The sequence below is a fragment of the Mus musculus genome, chromosome 18 (genome assembly GCF_000001635.26).
Source record: "Mus musculus strain C57BL/6J chromosome 18, GRCm38.p6 C57BL/6J".
Taxonomy (NCBI): Eukaryota; Metazoa; Chordata; class Mammalia; order Rodentia; family Muridae; genus Mus; species Mus musculus.
This window is the reverse complement of record NC_000084.6, coordinates 34,937,121-34,956,335: the sequence shown is the minus strand read 5'-3', so window position 1 is coordinate 34,956,335 and position 19,215 is coordinate 34,937,121. Positions and strand designations below refer to the sequence as shown.

Below are 19,215 nucleotides of genomic sequence, written 5' to 3'. Positions count from 1 at the left end.
TAGTAATACTAGAATGTAATGGCAAGTGTAATTTAATGAAGAGAGGTGAGAGATTCCTTTTGAGACTGTCTCCAATGTAGTCTGGTACTGGTAATATAGCCCAGGCTGGTCTAGAACTAATAATGCTCCTCCTGCCTCAGTATCCTGAGAGCTGGGATGAAGTGTGCCACTAAACCTGATTGATGGGATGATGAGGATGGAACTCTGACCTAGCACATTCTAGGCTAGCACACTCCCAACTGAAATATGATTCTAGTCCTTTTACTTTTTGAGACAGAGGCTTACTGTGTAGCTGTGTTAAAATCAGACCCTCCACACATCTTTGATAGATCACAAGCATTTATCACCAGGCCCCTTTTTCTTTTAATGCATTATCTATCACTAATTGAAATGCAATGTCTGTCCTGTTTAACTTAATTTTATTAACTTGTTAAAAAAGAGGTTCACAGACTCTTAGTGTCATCGAGCTGGTTCCCAATTCATTTTATCACCAAAGGTGACCTTGCATTTCTGGTTCAACCTCACCCAAGTGCTGGAGGCTGACAGCACCATTCCCAGCTACCTTCCATTCCCTTCTACTTTCTTTTATAATATAACTGTATTTTATCTCCTAATTTCCCCACACGTTCTTCATAACTTGTTACAGTGATGACCACCATTACTTCTTTTTGAGATAGTTTCATGTAGCTCTTGTTGGCCTGGAACGAATGATGGGGTCAAAGATGACCGGTGGAATTACAAGCCTGTATGAGCACTTCCTACCCAACTATTTTCTCTTGCTATCAAACTGCTACCTCCAAAACCAAGTTCTACTTCACTGTCTTTGAATCCCTGTTTTTACAACCGTCGAGAAAATCCTGACACAACATTTGTTCCAAGGTTTTGTCCCTAAAAGTCTCTCAGTACCTCCCATCTGTAATTCAGACATTTGAAAGGGTCCGGCAGTAGAGCCTTGAGTGTGAGGACAACTAAGGCTAGTAAAACCCTGGGGTTGGGTGGGGTGGCGCAGGCCTTTAATTCCAGCGTTCTAGAAGTACACTGGTGGGATCAAGGCCAGCCTGGTCTATAAATCTAGTTCTGTGACAGCCGGCGCCCGCCATTCATACCCCGTCGGAAACCTTGTCTTTGAAAAAAAAAAAAATCGTCACATTATAATCAACATCTGGCAAGCGCAAGGTTTGAAAAAGAGGCGCCCCTGGCCTTGCAAACCGGGCAATAAGAGCTCATGTAGTTCTCCCCTCATCGTTCCCAAGGCAGCCTTAAAAGTGACTCGAAGCTTCGTGAATCCGATGCTGCCCTAGAGCTTAGGAACCTAACCCGACCGAAGCAATGCGCTGCCCAAATTTGTGTGAGACCGCGCACATTCAGGTGTGCACATTTCAAGCGGCGAACAAACAGCGATGGAGAACAAAGGTCCCCGAAACAACGCCTCAGGACAAGATGGCGACCGCAGCAAGTCGCGGCCTCCGGGGACAACGCCCACGCGCCTGCCAGTGAGCGCGCGAGCTCGCGCCCCCGGCACTCGCCCGCAAATTCGCGTGCACTGGAGCATCCAATAAACGCTACAGTTAAACCCGAACCCGTTTTCTCCACGCCCCTCACACATGCGCTTCACGACCTCTGTCCGGAGCGGAGAACGCAGGCGCAGAACGCACCTCCTTCTGCGCAACTGACGCAAGGAGACTGTAATCTGTTCGTAATTTATCCCGTGTGACCTTGAGTCTTTCCCGTCCTAAGGACCGGGACTGTCCGAAGCGATGCCTGTCCACCTCTCTTCTCTCTTTCCCTTCTCCCTGCTCCCACAGCCCTGGAAACCGTGATGAGAGAACGGGAACTTTCAACGATTAATGCTGAGAGGCGTGCTGGCGGCGTGCGCCGATCCCGGGAGCAGCGGACACGTAGTCTCTAGTCAGGCAGCACGTCGGGCGCCTCAGCAGAAGAGCGGGCTTCATTGCTGCAGCGGCCAGCCCCCGCCCCCACCCCACGTGGTTGGAGGTTTCCAGAAGCGTAGCCACCACCGTGCACGCAGCTCCGGGCCCGTGGGGTGTTGGTTCTTGCCCTCGTAACCCCCTCTGTCCAGCCACCATGATAAGCGCCAGCAGAGCCGCGGCCGCGCGTCTCGTGGGCACCGCTGCGTCCCGGAGCCCCGCAGCCGCCCGTCCCCAGGTGAGAAGCTGCCATGCCTTCCGGTGGGGGCTCCAGGCCCGGACTCGAGTGAGGCAGGCCTTGCCCTTCGGGGTCAGACTCTAGGAAAAATCCGGAGCGAAGGGATGTAACGGACCTTCTGTGGGCATTGTTGGCCTTCTTGCAGGGCTTTAGCTTCGAACTGTGCTGAGTCACAATCCTTGGCGTTCCTAAGTCTTTACCCCGCTAATTGAGGACGTCTGGGTCCCCCCTCTAACCTGTGGCGCTTTGAATGTGCCTGGACTTAGGCAGTGGACGTAGTTTACTGGAAAGGCAGAACTAAGCACGGAGAGTCGATGGACAGGTTCTGTACTGTAAATATTCATGAATGTCGCTGCTATGAAGAAACGGGGGAGGGTATGTACATTAGGAACCGAAAATTAAATTCCAACTCCATTCTTGGACGTTTTGCTTTATTATTTTTGAGACAAGGTCTCTTTGTAGACCTGGTTGCCCGGGAATTGACTTTGGACTTCACAGAGACCTCCCCCAAACCCCCAATCCCGCCTGCCTGTCTCTGTCGCACGGCGGCTGAGATTGAAGGCGAGCACACCCGGCTCCAATGTTAGTGACATTTTTTTTTCCCCTTCTTACTCGATTTACTTGTGGCTTATAATAACAAATAGAAAAAAGATTGTGGATCTTGAAATAAGAGAAAAGGACCTCTTTGGAGAATGAGACCTGTAATTTTCTAAAGTACATAATAATTCATAAAAATAATAAAATACATAAAAATAATTATCTGGTTGTTTGATCAGGCCAGTGGAAATGAGTACCTTAATTGAGGCCAGGTGTACAGGGTTGTGAGTTTTATTTTGAGATAGGGTCTCAACAGCCTTAGCTGTTCTGGAACTTACTAGACCAGGCCTGCCTCTGGCCTGGAAATATTAGGATTAAAGGCATTTGCCATTAGGCCCGTCAACTGAGTTTTCAATTTTTTTCGTGTGAGCTTAAACAGATCTTCAGAGGAAGTGGTTCCCAGACACACACACACACACCCTACACACATGGGGTTTTGTGTGCAAGCAAGGCAAATCTGCCAGCTTCCAGGTTGTCCTGACTTTGAGGGACACTTAATTTATGGGTTTCTTGTTGGTAAAGGTCAGAGTTGCTTCTAAGCATCACATTTCTCGGTTTGTCACAGCAAATATTGGTACAAGATCAATAATGTCAAAGTTGGAAATCTATTGGCAATGTAATTTTTTTATCTCTGGGGAGGGGGAGCAATTCAAGACAATTTTATGTATGTTTAATTTTACCAGACAAGTCTGGAAAACTTGTAGATGTGTGATGTATAGCTCAACCTATGTATTTTACATACTAAGGACTAAAGCTTGCATGTGTTTCTCAGAATAATTGGAAAAAGCCCAAGTTTCTTTGTGTAGTTGATGGCTGATGCAACTTTTTTCCCCCCAGGATGGCTGGAATGGCCTTAGCCATGAGGCTTTTAGATTTGTTTCAAGAAGAGATTATGCGTAAGTACAACCTCAGTTTCTCTGAGAAAAAAAAAAAAAACACTTATTGAACCTCAAAGCTTGGATGGGTTGGGTGCGTTATACATTTGTACTTGTAGTTTATTCAATATGCCACTGGTAACACCAACATAAAACACAGTTCTTCGTATTGGAGACCACTGTTCAGATGACCATGGAATTTCATTTCTTACAGATCAGAAGCAATCAAGGGTGCAGTGGTTGGTATTGATTTGGGTACTACTAACTCCTGTGTGGCTGTTATGGAGGGCAAACAAGCAAAGGTGAGCATGATTGGAAACCTGAGGTCACTTAGATACCCAGTCTGGCATTAAGTACATAGGAATGCTGAGTCGGAGCCCAGGTTAGTGGTGGGCACCTTTAATCCTAGTAAAGGCAGAGGGATCTCTGAGTTCAGGACCAGCCTAGAGTACAAAGTGAGTTCCAGGACAGCCAGGGCAACTCAGAGAAAAACCCTGTCTCAAAAACCAACAGTGGTGAATTTAGTTTGGTGCTGGTTTTTCTTCGAGTGACTGTATCCTGGGCCAGCCTCAACGGTGCAGTATTCTGTGCTAAGATTACAGGCATTGACCGCTCCAGACTTCTAATTTGCATTTAAAGGCTGCTTTTGCTTTTTTAAGACTTGGGAATTAACCTTTGGGTGTTCATAATTGAGTGGGTTTAGATTACAAGAGTACTATTTAAACATGTCATTAGAGGACTTGAAATGGCCTGCTCTGTTAGGAGTCCAGCAAGACTAGAAGCTTCTACTTGCTAGAAACAAGGAGAACTCCCACTTTTGTGTTCTGTAGAGGTTGTTGAAGCCTCTTCAGCACAATACACAAGCTTTTCCTGTTTGAGTTGTCAAGACTTAGAGCTCCTGGGACTCTACAGTTGTCTGTTTTACCCTTGCTGCTTTACCAATACCTGGGCTGGCTACAGGCTGGAACCCCACCTGTTTGATACTAAGATAAGCCCTTACTTAATCCTGATTTATGCTGCTCAGTCTATTTTGTTCTCTTTGTCTAAAATTTTAGCTTCTGTATACTTAACAAGAATAGGCTTAATAAAAGTGGTATGGCCATAGGCTTGTGGACATATTTGAAATATTTATCATGTAGGATTCACAGCAGTAAAACATGCCAATTTAGTGCATCATCCATTTAGTTTTTTTTTTTTTTTAATATGATTCAAGCCATGGTTGTATCTTAAGTCATGGTTATAGAGATTCCAGTGGTGATTAGTACTTTAATCAGTGTCTTTGGGAATTTTAGGTCCTGGAGAATGCTGAAGGTGCCAGAACTACCCCTTCTGTGGTTGCCTTTACAGCAGATGGAGAACGACTTGTTGGTATGCCAGCAAAACGGCAAGCTGTCACCAATCCAAACAATACCTTCTATGCTACTAAGCGTCTTATTGGACGACGATATGATGACCCTGAAGTACAGAAAGACACGTGAGTAATAGGAAAATCAGTCCAGAAGACTGGTGCTTTGATCAAAGTTCTGTGGATACCTTGAGTTCTGTGGATACCTTGATCACTTTTTCATTATTTCTCTTGGGAAGAAATCACACCACCATCAGAGGCATATAGGTTTTTTTTTTGTTATTTCTTTGTTGTTGTTGTTTTCCTATTTATTTGTTTGTTTGTTTGGGGGGGGGTTTCTTTGTGTATTTTCCTGGAACTCATTCTGTAGACCAGGCTGGCCTCAAGCTCACTGAGATTCACCTGCCTCTGTCTCCCAGGTGCTAGGGTTAAAGGTATGTGCCAGCATCACCCGGCCCAAGAGTACAATTCTAAAAAGCCCATTTTTGCCTTCCCAGATTAGAGCTTACTTTGATTTATATGACAGTAACACATGATAATAACAGGTCATGTATTAAGATGCTTTAAGTTGTCAGTGGTGGCACGCTCCTTTAATCCCAGCACTCGGGAGGCAGAGGCAGGCGGATTTCTGAGTTCGAGGCCAGCCTGGTCTACAGAGTGAGTTCCAGGACAGCCAGGACTACACAGAGAAACCCTGTCGTGGGGGTGGGGGAGAAGTTGCTCTAAGTTTGTGAGACATTCCTAAATTATGTAAGTCATCAGCAGTCATGTAGTGGAATAGGTCGTATCATGTTAAGTTGTGTGTGTATGTGTATCCACCCTCCTCCCCCTTTTTTTCTTCTAGATAATAGCCCTGGCTGTCGTAGAACGCATTCTGTAGACCAGGCTTGCCTTGAACTCAGATCTCCTTACTTCTGCCTCCCTGGTGCTCAGACTAATAAAGGCATGGACCGCCACTGCCTGGCTTTTATTTATTTATTTTATTACATTTTTGTTGTGTTTGTGGGTATGGTCATCCTCTGTCATGTGACAGGAGGCCAGAGTTATACCTTGCACAAGTCCATTTTCTTCTACCATGTAGGTCCTGTCTGTTGAAGGTCAGGTTATTAGACTTGTTAGTAAGAGCCTTTGCTTGCTAAGCTATCTTCTTGGTCCTGTTTTGCACTTTTTTTTTAATACTTATTTTATGTATATGAGTATACCATAGCTGTCTTCAGACACACCAGAAGAGGGCATCAGTTCCTATTACAGATGGTTGTGAGCCACCATGTGGTTGCTGGGAATTGAACTCAGGACCTCTGGAAGAGCAGTCAGTGCTCTTAACTGCTGAGCCCCTCTCCAGCCCCACTTTTTTTTTTTTTTTTTAAAGTTGAGATTAAAAGTGAAAAATATGGGCCAGGTAGCAGTGGTGTTACATGCTTTTGAGCCCATCACTCAGGAGGCAGAGAGGCAGGTAGATTTCTGAGTTTCAAGACAGCCAGGGCTACACAAGGACATCCTGTCTTGAAAAAGAAAGAAATCCAAAAGGGAAAGAAAAAGAAATAAAAGCAGACTGGAGACTGCTCAGCACTTAAGGGTGCTGACTTCTTCCAGAGGATCTGGGTTTGATTCCTAACACCTATATGGTGGTTCACAAACTATTGGTAACTGTAGTTCCTGCGAATCTGACACCTCCTGGCCAGTACATAGACATGCAGAGTAAACACCAATATACATAAAATGAGTAAAATTTAGAAAAACACCTCAAGCTTACTATTATGTGTGTTTTCTTAGAAAACTGCTTTAAAAAAAAAAGAATTATTTACTTTAATTATATATGCACTCTGTAGCTGTATCAGACACACCAGAAGAGGGCATCAGATTCCATTACAGATGGTTGTGAGCCACCATGTGGTTGTTGGGATTTGAACTCGGGACCTCTGGAAGAACAGTCAGTGCTCTTAACTGCTGAGCCATCTCTCCAGCCCAGGAACCTGCTTTTTTTTAAGCTCTGGGGATGAAGTAGACCTGGTTAACTTCAAGTTACTCTAAGTCAGTGTTCAACTTCTTCCTTGCATCTGTACTTATTTTTGTGACCAAGTAATATTGTATGGACATTTTCTTAGAGACTATCTGGTCTTTTACAATTTAAAATACATGTGATATATGATGAACTTAGAGTGGTAAGTTTCACAGGGATAGTTTACTTACATAATTCTTTCTGTCTTTAAGTAAGAATGTTCCTTTTAAAATTGTCCGTGCCTCCAATGGTGATGCTTGGGTTGAGGCTCATGGAAAACTCTATTCTCCAAGTCAGATTGGAGCATTTGTGTTGATGAAGATGAAAGAGACTGCAGGTAAGTGGATTTATTTCACATTTAGGAAAATTGGATGTGCTGTTTATTTCTCTGCATTAATACTGATTAACTTCATATTCTGTAGATAATGGAGTCTGAAGCTTTTTGCATAGAAAATTTAGGAAGGGTAGAACCTGCAGATTGGGTTTAACTTTCGTGCTGGGCTGGTTGTAGGGTGCACTGTAGTATTTTGTGTTTAAAAATCAGAAAGCTACAAGTTAAATTTAAGTCTAAAGGTCACTGGATATTGATTAAGTCTTGACTGAAATGCTAAAGGTGATTTGGAATTTCCACTAACATCTCTGCTGTTGCACAAAAGCACTTCCCAGACCTTTAAAACATTTTTGAGGAGGGGGGCTCAGCAACACAGGCTGGCTTGAGCTTCCGATCCTATAGTTGTAACCACCTAAGTACTAACATAGTTAGGGTGATTTGTTTTTCAGACCAAATTTCATACTGTAGCCTAGGCTGACTTGGCATTTTGTAGTCAAGACTTGTCTCAGACTTGTAGTGATCTTTGACCCTCAGCTTTCTAAGTGCCAAGAGTATACGCATGAGCTACTGTGCCTGCAGGTCTTCCTTTGTAACCCGGGCAGCTTTGAATTCATGTTCCTCCTGCTGCCTCCTGGGTGCTAAGTTGCAAGGTGATAGATACAGTACTCACTCTAGTGTCTTTCTTGGGGTGCTCTTTTCCAAGGCCTCTCTACATATTAAGCCACAAAGGAGTCTGTTGCCCCTCAAGAGGATGAGATGTGGAATATTAGGCTACAGTTTTGTTGCCTTTTTTTTATTTTCCTAACATGGTACCACAATTGAATTTTATTCTTTGTTTCCCAGAAAATTACTTGGGCCACACAGCAAAAAATGCTGTGATCACAGTCCCTGCTTATTTCAATGATTCACAGCGACAGGTAAAATTAGATCTCTTGTTTGCTGGGAGTGGAGGTGGGGTACCTGAGTTAAAGGATGGAAAGATAGATTTATTTCTACTTTCTCTAGGCCACTAAGGATGCTGGCCAGATATCTGGGCTAAATGTGCTTCGAGTGATCAATGAGCCTACAGCTGCTGCTCTAGCTTACGGTCTGGACAAATCTGAAGATAAAGTGTAAGTTGGTACAGTACATATTACCTGATTTACAGGGGTTGTGTGTGTGTGTGTGTGTGTGTAATTTTACTACAATTTGTGTGGGTCCGTGTGTTGTGGTACATTTGTACCATGGCATGGATATGGAGGTCAAAAGATTAAATGTGTGAACTGGTTTTTGACTTTCCTAAGGTAGATTTTGGGTCAGGTTTTCAGATGTGGTGGCAAGTGCCTTCATCTTCAATGGTTCTGCTCTTTTGTTAAGAAATGACACTTATTTTCAATTATTGATTTGTTTGTATATAGGTATATGCATGTTAATCCTGACACAGAGATGTCAGACTCTCCTGGAGCCCACACACACTTAAAATGTATTGTGTGTGTGGTGGGTCACGTTCACAGCACAGTGCTCATGTGGAGGTCGGAACAATTTAGAGGATTCAATTTTCTCCTTCCATGTAATTTTCTGAGATTGATCAGGCTTAGAACCAAAATCTATTTTGATGGCCCTTGTGCTTGTTATTTGTTTTGTTTTGAAGACAGGGTGGTTCTTTTGTTTTTTTGGTTGGTTGGTTGGTTTTTGGTTTTTCGAGACAGGGTTTCTCTGTAGTCCTGGCTGTCTTTGAACTCACTCTGTAGACCAGGCTGGCCTTGAATTCAAAAAATCCGCCTGCCTTTGCCTTTGCTGGGATTAAAGGCGTGCGCCACCACTGCCTAGCTGGATACAGTTTCTTTATGTAGCTCTAGCTATCCTGGAGCTCCCTTTGTAAGCCAGGCTATTCCCAAACTCAGAGATTTGCCTGCCTCCCTCTCCCCTGGGATAAAGGTGTACACTACCACCACCTGACTTGTGCTGTAAATGTAACCTGAACTGTGAACTAAATTATGACAGCTATAACATTTTTCCTAGAGCATTACTGTTTCAGAGGGTGAAAGTATTGTGCTTAGACAAAAAAAAAAAGTACTTTATTCTCTGCAAATCTGTTTGTATGATCACTAATTCATGACCATTTTACTGTTCATTTTAGACCTTGATAGTTTTTTTTATATGTTGACAAATACTTTGGAAATCATAGTTGGTGTGTTACTAATTTTACTTGTTTCTGTATGACATGCTTATATGATACGTTAACAGGCATGCCACTTAGGTTGATAACTACATTCAGTTATTAAGTATTTCAGGAAATATCATAGTTAATAATTAAACTTTTGGTCTTTTAATTCGTTCCTTTGTTTTGTTCCTTGGAACTTAACTTACTTATTTATTTTTTAGCATTGCTGTGTATGATTTAGGTGGTGGAACCTTTGACATTTCTATCCTGGAAATTCAGAAAGGAGTGTTTGAGGTGAAATCTACCAATGGGGACACTTTCTTAGGAGGGGAAGACTTTGACCAAGCTTTGTTGCGGCACATTGTCAAGGAGTTCAAGAGAGAGGTTAGTCACCACTGGTTAGTTACCACTGCTTAGTCACCACTGGTTAAGGTGTAGGCGTTGGGTTGTTGAGAATTTTTGTTTGTTTGCATTGCTTTTAGCTTTGTTAATAGCTTTTTTATACTAAGGTAACTAACTATACTTCAGATTCATGGGTAAACTAAACCAGTTTAGTTATATAATCTTAGATTGGGAACAAAAGACCAAGTGACAGTGGTTATAGTATTGGAGAAGGAATTTTAGGAACTCTGAAAAACAAAACCTTGAGCTTGGCAGAGTTGATGGGAGTTCAGTCTACTGACATGGGTCCGATAAATTATTATTTGGTTATTTTCTACATATCTTTAAAGGTGATAATTTGTATTTCTTTATAAAGGATTGGCCCCTTAATAAGCAAACAAAACATGTTCTACATCACTACTGCAGTTCTATATTAATTGTCTCACTAATCCTATTTTATAGACAGGGGTTGATTTGACCAAAGACAACATGGCGCTTCAGAGGGTTCGGGAAGCTGCTGAGAAGGCTAAATGTGAACTTTCCTCATCTGTGCAGGTGAGGGATGGAAAAATCCCAGTACTGAGCATATTTGAATAGTGTATTCTAATTTACCTAATGTCAGTGTAGCTCTTTACAGTTTTCTGTTGGCTGAAAACTTGGGGCATGAGCAAAGGAACAACTTGATGATCAGTTCTTTTCATTTGAATGAATGAAGTAGATTTATGGATGTGTGTATCTTTTGCCTGCATGTGTGTCTGTACTACATTTGTGCTTGGTTTCTGTGGCGGCCAGAAGAGGGTATCAGAACTGACATGTCAGTGTTGGGGATTGAACCTGAGTCTTCTTGGTGAGCTCTTAACTACTGAGCCATCTGTCCATTCCTGAGCTAAAAGATGATACAGATACACTAGAGCCAAATAACAGTCATGCTTCTGGGGGAATGACATTAGTAACATTAGTAATTCACTTTTCTTTTTTTTTTTAATTTTGTTTTGTTGTTTCGTTTGGGTTAGGGTTTTTTTTTAATTTTTTTTTTTTTAAGATTTATGTATTTATTTACATGAGTACACTCACTCTCTTCATCAGAAGAGGGCATTGGATCCCATCATAGATGGTTGTGAGCCACCATGTGGTTGCTGGGAATTGAACTCAATACCTTTGGAATAGTAGTCAGTACTCTTAACCACTGAGCCATCTTTCTAGCCCTTGGGTTTGGTTTTTGCTTTTGTTTTTTAAAGATTGATTTATTATTATATGTAAAGCACACTGTAGCTGTCTTCAGATACCACAGAAGAGGCATCAGATCTCATTACAGATAGTTGTGAGCCTCCATGTGGTTGCTGGGATTTGAACTCAGGACCTCTGGAAGAGCAGTCAGTGCGCTTCACTGCTGAGCCATCTCTCCAGCCCCCTCGGGTTAGGTTTTTGAGACTGGGATTTTCTGTATAGCCCTGGGACACTAGACCAGGCTGACCTCAAACTCAGACCCACCTGCTTCTGTCTCCCAAGTACTGGGATTAAAGGTTTGCACAAACATCCCTGGCTTGAAGTAGCAAGTGTTCTTAACCACTGATGTCTCCAGCCCACTCCTAAGGTTCTTAGCTCTGTGAATTTGGATGAATCGTTCCACTTTTTCTTCTTAACCTACAACTGAAGCTAATGAATGGTAATTTTCTCTTACACTTGAGGTTTACCTTCCTAAGGAAACTAGTAAATAGTAAGGACTATGCATTAAATATAACTTAAAGGTGACTTATATCTGTAATCCTAGTACTCTGAAGGCTGAAGCAGTTTTAAAGGAACCTAACAGCAGGGTGTGCTGGTCACAGGAAGATAAGAGTTTAATAAGGTCAGCCTCACCTGACTAGTGAGACCCTTGGTGTGTGAGAGAGAGGTTTGAAGCTGAAAAAACATCTGATGAGGGCATACAGCATGTTAAGGACAGGACAGTTTGAGGTGGTAGGGAAGAGATAATTTGTGGAGAGTAGTTGCTATCCCCCACCTCCCCACCCCCTTTTGGTTCCCAGCACCTGCTTGTAACACCAGTTCAGGAAAACTGACACCTTCTTGCTTCTTTAGACACCTGTACTTATGCAGTACACATCTATATACGTTTAGGTAACACACTTTTTAAGAGAGTTTTGGAAAAAATTCAATGTGGCAGATTGTATAAGGCTCAGGGGTAAAAGACCTGGGGTTGGAAAAGCTGAGTGCAGATGGAGGAGATGCTAAACCTAGACACAGATGTGGGTCATTAAGTACAGACCCCAGAAGAATTATTAAACATGGTCAAAACATGTGAAAAAGTGTAATAGAATGGAAAATGTTTCTTAAGGAGCTGTGGATTAATGAGAGTTAGGTGATAGAGTTTAAAAGTGAGGAAGGAAGGCAAACTTTGTCATAGAATGACTTTGTCTTAAAAGTAGTCCCATGCCGAGTGTAGTTCCACTTGGGAGACAGAGGCAGGTGAATCTCTTAAAGTCTGAGGTCATCCTGCTATATGTAGTTCCAGGACCCCCAGAGCAACATAGACCCTGTTTTAGACACACACAAACACAGACAGCTGTTAATCCTAGAAAGTCCTCAGTAGTTACATATGGCTAGTGATCGCCAAATTGAACGACAGTTTCTGTTGACAAAACGGCCAGACAGCATTGAAGTTATTTTCTGATTTGTCATTGAAGTTTTCAGAGAAATTGTCATTATTCTTTCAAGCAATGTATATCGCCCTTATTTATATAGACAGTGTATTTACTATGAAGTATTTAACTGTGTAAGGTAGCTTTTCCTGTAGCAAAGTGCTTAAGAACTAGCTTTTCTCAGGTTGTATATCCTATTAGCCTTTGATAGAAATGCAAAGCAGTTTGGGAGAGGGGGGATCTGGATGTGTACTTCTCACACAATGTTCATAGCAAATTCTTTGAATTTTGTTAGCCTAATTTTTTTAACTGTGTTTCTAGTTGTCTAGTAACATGTATTTATTTGCTATGAAACAGACTGAGTGCTGAGATTAGATATGTGCTATATATACTCTTCAGTATATACTAATTATACATAATAAATTTTATTAAGATTTTCACACAAATATATTTACCACATCGAGTCTAAATATCCTTGATTGCATGTGCTTTTCAAGTCCGTGGTTATGGTTAACTTTGAGTGGAGTATCAAAGTACCAACCGTTCTCCCTACTGACGTGTGGTTCCTGTGCAGACTGACATCAACTTGCCATACCTTACCATGGATGCTTCTGGACCAAAGCATTTGAATATGAAGCTGACTCGAGCTCAGTTTGAAGGCATTGTCACAGATCTAATCAAGAGAACTATTGCTCCGTGTCAGAAAGCTATGCAGGATGCAGAAGTCAGCAAGAGTGACATAGGAGAAGTGATTCTGGTTGGTGGCATGACAAGGATGCCCAAGGTATGGACTCATGGTATTTCTCCTAGAGGAAAAAAATAACAATGCATTCTTGAGGCAAATGGCTTGTGTTGTGTGTGGAAACAAATGTGATCCATTCTTCTAGTGTTCTTTAAAGAGTGGTGAGACCAGACTCACCAAAAAGTGCTTTTAGTCGCCTGTGATGGCTCATGTAGGAGGATGGCCTTGAGTTCTGGGTAAGATGCAGCTACAGAATTCTACCTTGCACACACACTTAAACCCAGTCTGGTAAAGAGAAGTTGTTAAGCTTGATAGTAGCCAGTCCCTGGGGGATGTTTTGGACACCTTTTCCAGTAGTACTTGGTGGGGGGTGGGGGCTACTTGAATTTCTTCAACAAATACTTGTGCGATGATGCATTTTATTCAACACATCATTCTGAAAATAGATGTGTAGAGAAATGATAACTGAGCACAGACTTGTTGAAGGTGCAGTTGGGTTTTGGTAGCTAGATAGAATTATCTTACACCAAGTTAATGATGCATTTATTTAGGTAGTGGTTTGTTCTTTTTCTCTCTTTGAAATGCATAGATGTTGGAAAATGAGCCCAAAATAAGACCCTAGGATTCTGGTTTATTCTGTTATTGATATTAACAAATTCTCCTAAGATGCTGTGCACTTTTGTTACCTCTAATACATAGGCTCAGAAACTATCCCTCATTTCAGATGTAAAATTGATAATACTTCTTCCTAAGATTGGGCGATTGTGTAGAATATGAGAACTGTATTTTATAACCCCTTGTCATGTGCCTTCTATTTCAAATGATATCCTCTGGGAAGCTAGATAATTAAATTCTTCTCTCATTTAAGTGGACAGTGGATGAGATGCTCTGAAGTTGTCAAATACAAACAAGTCTGCAGTCTTGGATATGAATCTCTCTGACTTGCTGTCTGGCAGGCGTATTCTGTTTGGCTCCATCAGTCGCCCTGGGTGTTGGCTAACAGGTTCTTTCTCCCTGATGCTTAGGTTCAGCAGACTGTACAAGATCTTTTTGGCAGAGCCCCGAGTAAAGCTGTTAATCCTGATGAGGCTGTAGCCATCGGAGCTGCCATCCAGGGAGGTGTGTTGGCTGGTGACGTTACAGACGTGCTGCTCCTGGATGTCACTCCCCTCTCTCTGGGTATTGAGACTCTGGGAGGCGTCTTTACCAAACTTATTAATAGGAACACCACTATTCCAACCAAAAAGAGCCAGGTAAGAGCCATTCTTTTTTCCTGCCTATTAACAGTCCCAAGTTGTACAAGTGCTGTTTACAATCACTTTATGAACTCTTTAAAACTTTGTTTCTAAGACTATACTAACTGGACTGGGTGTTGAGACTATGTATTTTGTTTTTTTCCTCCCCCTTTTTTTGCAGTTCCTAGAAAAGTTAGACCTCAACTAGCAGTGGTGAAAGATGATGCAATTTCCTTAAAAGGCTGTTGTCATTTATTACCATATATTACCATAGTCCTTGTAGTCTTCTGTTATCAAAAGCAAGAAAAGCCTGGGGAGGGACATGGGAGTAGGTTTGATTTCTGGGCGAATGATGGGCTGTGTTGTACACCACCAAGTAGGGACATATGGGTCTGGCATGGTCTCAGATGAAGAATTACTTCTTGTGGCTGGTAGATTATTCCAACACTTGGGGATGTTGAGACATGAAAATTCAGAGTTTGAGAACTGCCTTGGACCATGTAGTGTGGACACGTCTCCAATATTTTATTTCTATACTAATTTAGTTGTCAGTTTTTCTTGAGCACTCTAGTTCTGGTGTTTGAGCAATGATGTATTTGTCACATCATTCTGAAGGAAAGTTTGTGGTGACTTGTTATTACTGAGCACATGGTACATTGTCTGTCTCTAATCCTCCTTCCCTGGACTAGCAAACCAGTATTTAAGGTCTTGTTTTGATGCCTTAAACGTTAAGGCTTAAAGCCTCACCTTGTATAGCTTGCTTAATTAGCTGAAGCAACAGCTATTGTGTGTCTTTTTAAATTAATCCTGTTCCTGTCCTTTGTTCTAAGAGTCATAAACATTAGGAATTACCCAGTGTCTGAATAAATTTCTCTTGTTAGCCTTTTCTCTATAATAGGTGTAGTTAAATCAGATTATCAAGTTTTCTTTTTCCCTAGGTGTTTTCTACTGCTGCTGATGGACAAACTCAAGTAGAGATTAAAGTGTGTCAGGGGGAACGAGAGATGGCTGGAGACAACAAACTTCTAGGACAGTTCACTTTGGTAAGTGTTTTGAGTCTGAGTATCATGCTTTTGGGGTCTATAGCTTGCAAAGCTCCAAACTGCTGACATACAGGCATATTGTGTTATTTTTTAAAAAGAACGTTATGTACATGAGTTATGAAACCCATGATTTTAGTTTTTACCTAAAAGTGCTTTGTGTTTTCAGAATTTGAAATTTTCAAAGCCTGGGAAATGTTCAGACTCAGAAGCAATGCTAACTCAGAAGTTAGTTTTATCCTGATTACTCATTTTAAAAAACTTAATAGCTACTGGTTCTGGTCAGCATTGCTACAGTAGAGAAGTTTATTTGCTGTAAATTCTGGGCACATATAACCATCATGGTTATTAACTTCTTGAAGCCCAGTGATTTCAGAAAGCACTAAAACTACCACCATCACTTAAAATCTCAAGGTTTTGAACATTCAGTGAAGATACTTGTTTTAGGAAACAAGTGGTTAGTTGGCCTGTTTGGAAATGAGAATACATGGGCCTTTCAAAGGAGCTCACTCTGGATATTTATTTTAGATTGGAATTCCCCCAGCCCCTCGTGGAGTGCCCCAGATTGAAGTTACATTTGACATTGATGCCAATGGGATTGTGCACGTTTCTGCCAAAGATAAAGGCACTGGTCGTGAGCAACAGAGTAAGTAATCAGACTGTAAATGATCTGTCCAGTTCCCCCCCCCCCCCCATCTTTTTTTTTCCCTAAGGATTGCTGCCTCTCTTAAACTTTTTGGGAGGGGTGAATATTGTTTTGAGACAGGGTCTCGCTTTGTTTCCCTGGATGCCCTTAAAAGTTGCTGGATAGGCAAGGCTGGCCTTAAACTCTGAGATCTGATTGCTTCTTCCTTCCAAATGGTGGGATAGATGTCTGAATTTTTATATGTATAACATTAAGAGGGGGGTAAACAGGCAAGCCTGACTTCGTGGATTGTTAAGTATGGATTGCTTAGAAGAAGATCACGTGAACCTTTTTTTTAAAGAATTATTTATTTACTTTATGTATATGAGTACACTGTAGCTGACTTCAGACACAGCAGAAGAGGGCATCAAACTCCATTACAGATGGTTGTGAGCCACCATGTGGTTGCTGGGAATTGAACTCATGATGTCCAGAGGATCAGTCAGTGCTCTTAACCACTGAGCCATCTCTCCAGCCCCACCCCACCCTCTCAAACTTTTTATACAATTTACTTACAAGGCTATGAGTATTTATAATCTGAATCATTCAGATTAATTACTATATAAATAGTGGTGGTCTGTAGCTATGGCTGGCCTTGAACTCTGATCTGCCTGCTTTCTCAATGCTGTAATCAAAGGTGTGTACCTTCATACCTAGTGAAGTAATTTCTCAGTGCAGTAAGAGAACTAAAGAGCTGCCTTTTTTTTTTTTTAACTACAGTTGTAATCCAGTCTTCTGGTGGATTAAGCAAAGATGATATTGAAAATATGGTTAAAAATGCAGAGAAGTACGCTGAGGAAGACCGCAGGAAGAAGGTGATTACTTTTGCTGACAGTAGAGTTTGGTTACAGATACCCAGTCTCTCTCACCTCTCATCTCCTAATGGCTTTGTTTAATGTGAGATTACACTATGTAGTCAGGGTGTTTGAGACAACCTCCCTAGTACCTGGGATCCAGGGCACATACTGGGTTTGGGATGATCTCTTTCGTCTTCCACTATCAAAATTTCCATGTCACAAAAGCCGGCTCAACTCTCAGACATGCCAAGTACTTCAGCTAAGAAACTGTGTGGCAAGTAACTTCTCAATTGTTACTGAAGTTAATGAAACTTTGGTTGATTAACTTTTCTAAGGAACGTGTTGAAGCAGTTAATATGGCTGAAGGAATTATTCATGACACAGAAACCAAGATGGAAGAATTTAAGGACCAGTTGCCTGCTGATGAGGTAACAATTCACTGGTTCTTTGAAGCTCATTTTTCTTGGGTTGGTAGTGATTCAGTTTCTTAAACATATGAATAAGGGTTGGAGGTGGAGAGGCAAAAACCATTTAGAAATCTAAATAGTAGATGTAATAGTAAATCTAAATGTAATGAGACAAGATACCTAGATTAAAAAGATGTGTCTGTGTATCTGTGTGTTTTGCCGTTTCCAGTGCAACAAGCTAAAGGAAGAGATTTCCAAAATGAGAGCGCTCCTTGCTGGAAAGGACAGTGAGACAGGAGAGAACATCAGGCAGGCAGCATCTTCCCTACAGCAGGCGTCATTGAAACTCTTCGAAATGGCGTACAAAAAGGTACAAGGGCTGGAGGGGTAACTGGGACCTAGTTATTGGGGTTCCCTCTACCATTTATAGAATTGAGAAAACTGTAAATAGAATGTCACGGGGAAGATGAGGTTTGTACGGTGAATGAAGCCTGTTGAACAGAGAGCGAACTTGTGGATACCTGTGAAATCTTAGTGATCCTCAAGTATTTTCTCAACAGATGGCATCTGAACGGGAAGGTTCTGGAAGTTCTGGCACTGGGGAACAGAAGGAAGATCAGAAGGAAGAGAAACAGTAATCGTGGCAGTGCATTGTGGAGCCAGAAGGACATACTATGAAGCTTGGGACTAAAGGGACTTCCTGAGCAGAAAAGGGGCAGACTTCAGTCTTTTTACTGTATTTTTGCAGTATTCTATATATAATTTCCTTAATATATAAACTTAGTGACAATTGCTAACTCATTTAATGGGTAATAAAGTCAGCAATAGCAGGTTCATACTGTTCTGTCACTAGCCTGTTATTTTCAGCTGCATGTAAAGGGGTGGGATGGGGCTGTGAACCAATCATTAAGGTAGATTTGGTTTGTGCTGAAATGGCTGTGATTTCAAGGTGGGAAGCCCATTTCACATGCAGTGGAGGTAGTCTGTCATTGACCTTGAGTTGAGATCATATGCAGATGCTTGTTGGCCAAGAGCACTACTATAAAGAATGACCTCTGTATATTTGCTCCTACAACTGATGCCTTTAAGACTGAGCTACCTGTACCATGGTCTGTAGGTGCAGAAGCTAGGTCAGTGGATAGCAGTTGTGTTAGCCATAGCTTAAAGTATGATATGAGAATGATATAAGCCTCTCATGGGCCTGAGGCATACTTCTCTAGCCACCCTCTTGGTTGGCCAATGTCTGGCATCTGTATTCTTGATGATTGTTCCTTTTTCATCCACTCTGGATTTTTTAAATAAAATTCTGAAAGCCTCTTGATCTCCTTTGTGAATGGTGATAGCTCAAGGATTATGACTGCTATCAGTTTTGTAGGGAGAAAAATCACTGGCTAAAAGGTTGAACAAATGAAACATGGGGAGTGACTAATAAAATGCTGGCATATATGCTGGATGTGAAAGTCCACTCAGGAAGCAGTTTGAAGCCAGGCAGGGCTGTACAGTTAGACTCTGTCTTAATAAAAGTACTGGCATAAACAAATCCAGTCGTTGTAATCTTCTATCTAGAAAAACTTCAGTGCTTTTTACCTTGAACAAATTTCAAGCAGAGTTGGTTTAAAGAATATAGTTTCATTAGTAAGTTCTAATGTCTGATTTCAGTGACTCGGGACAGTTTTTGGGTGTTTTGTTTTTTGGCCTATGTCTATGTGCTTATCTCCTGAAGCTGTAGTTAGAGGTAACTGTGAGCCCTGGTGGTGGCCCTGCATTTGCTGAGATAGGGTTTCACTGTAGAATACTGGAATGTACTACAAAGCCACCTGATTTCTAAACATT

At 41.7% G+C, this 19,215-nt stretch overlaps 1 protein-coding gene and 2 non-coding genes across 3 annotated transcripts; all 3 read left to right on the top strand.

Annotated features, from left to right (window-relative positions):
- Positions 1 to 1,984: 1,984 nt before the first annotated feature.
- Positions 1,985 to 18,922, top strand: Hspa9 (heat shock protein 9). The gene is made up of 17 exons (NM_010481.2): positions 1,985 to 2,166; positions 3,601 to 3,659; positions 3,853 to 3,940; positions 4,931 to 5,112; positions 7,195 to 7,319; positions 8,157 to 8,230; positions 8,319 to 8,425; positions 9,678 to 9,840; positions 10,300 to 10,392; positions 13,051 to 13,260; positions 14,244 to 14,471; positions 15,392 to 15,496; positions 16,022 to 16,139; positions 16,899 to 16,993; positions 17,311 to 17,403; positions 17,612 to 17,752; positions 17,943 to 18,922. Exons 1-17 carry the CDS (start codon positions 2,086 to 2,088, stop codon positions 18,018 to 18,020), a joined length of 2,040 nt encoding a protein of 679 aa, NP_034611.2. The 5' UTR covers positions 1,985 to 2,085; the 3' UTR covers positions 18,021 to 18,922.
- On the top strand, positions 13,623 to 13,692 carry Gm26109. The gene has a single exon (XR_003952727.1). It is a non-coding gene; the product is annotated as a small nucleolar RNA SNORD63 (small nucleolar RNA).
- Positions 15,036 to 15,102, top strand: Gm22200. Its single transcript, XR_003952729.1, has one exon. It is a non-coding gene; the product is annotated as a small nucleolar RNA SNORD63 (small nucleolar RNA).
- Positions 18,923 to 19,215: the final 293 nt, after the last annotated feature.

Coding starts and splice junctions, on each gene's coding strand:
- Hspa9 (NM_010481.2), top strand. CDS start 2,086: ATGATAAGCGCCAGCAGAGCCGCGGCCGCGCGTCTCGTGGGCACCGCT. Junction 7,320..8,156: donor GAAGATGAAAGAGACTGCAG/GTAAGTGGATTT, acceptor TTTGTTTCCCAG/AAAATTACTTGGGCCACACA. Junction 8,426..9,677: donor GACAAATCTGAAGATAAAGT/GTAAGTTGGTAC, acceptor TTTATTTTTTAG/CATTGCTGTGTATGATTTAG.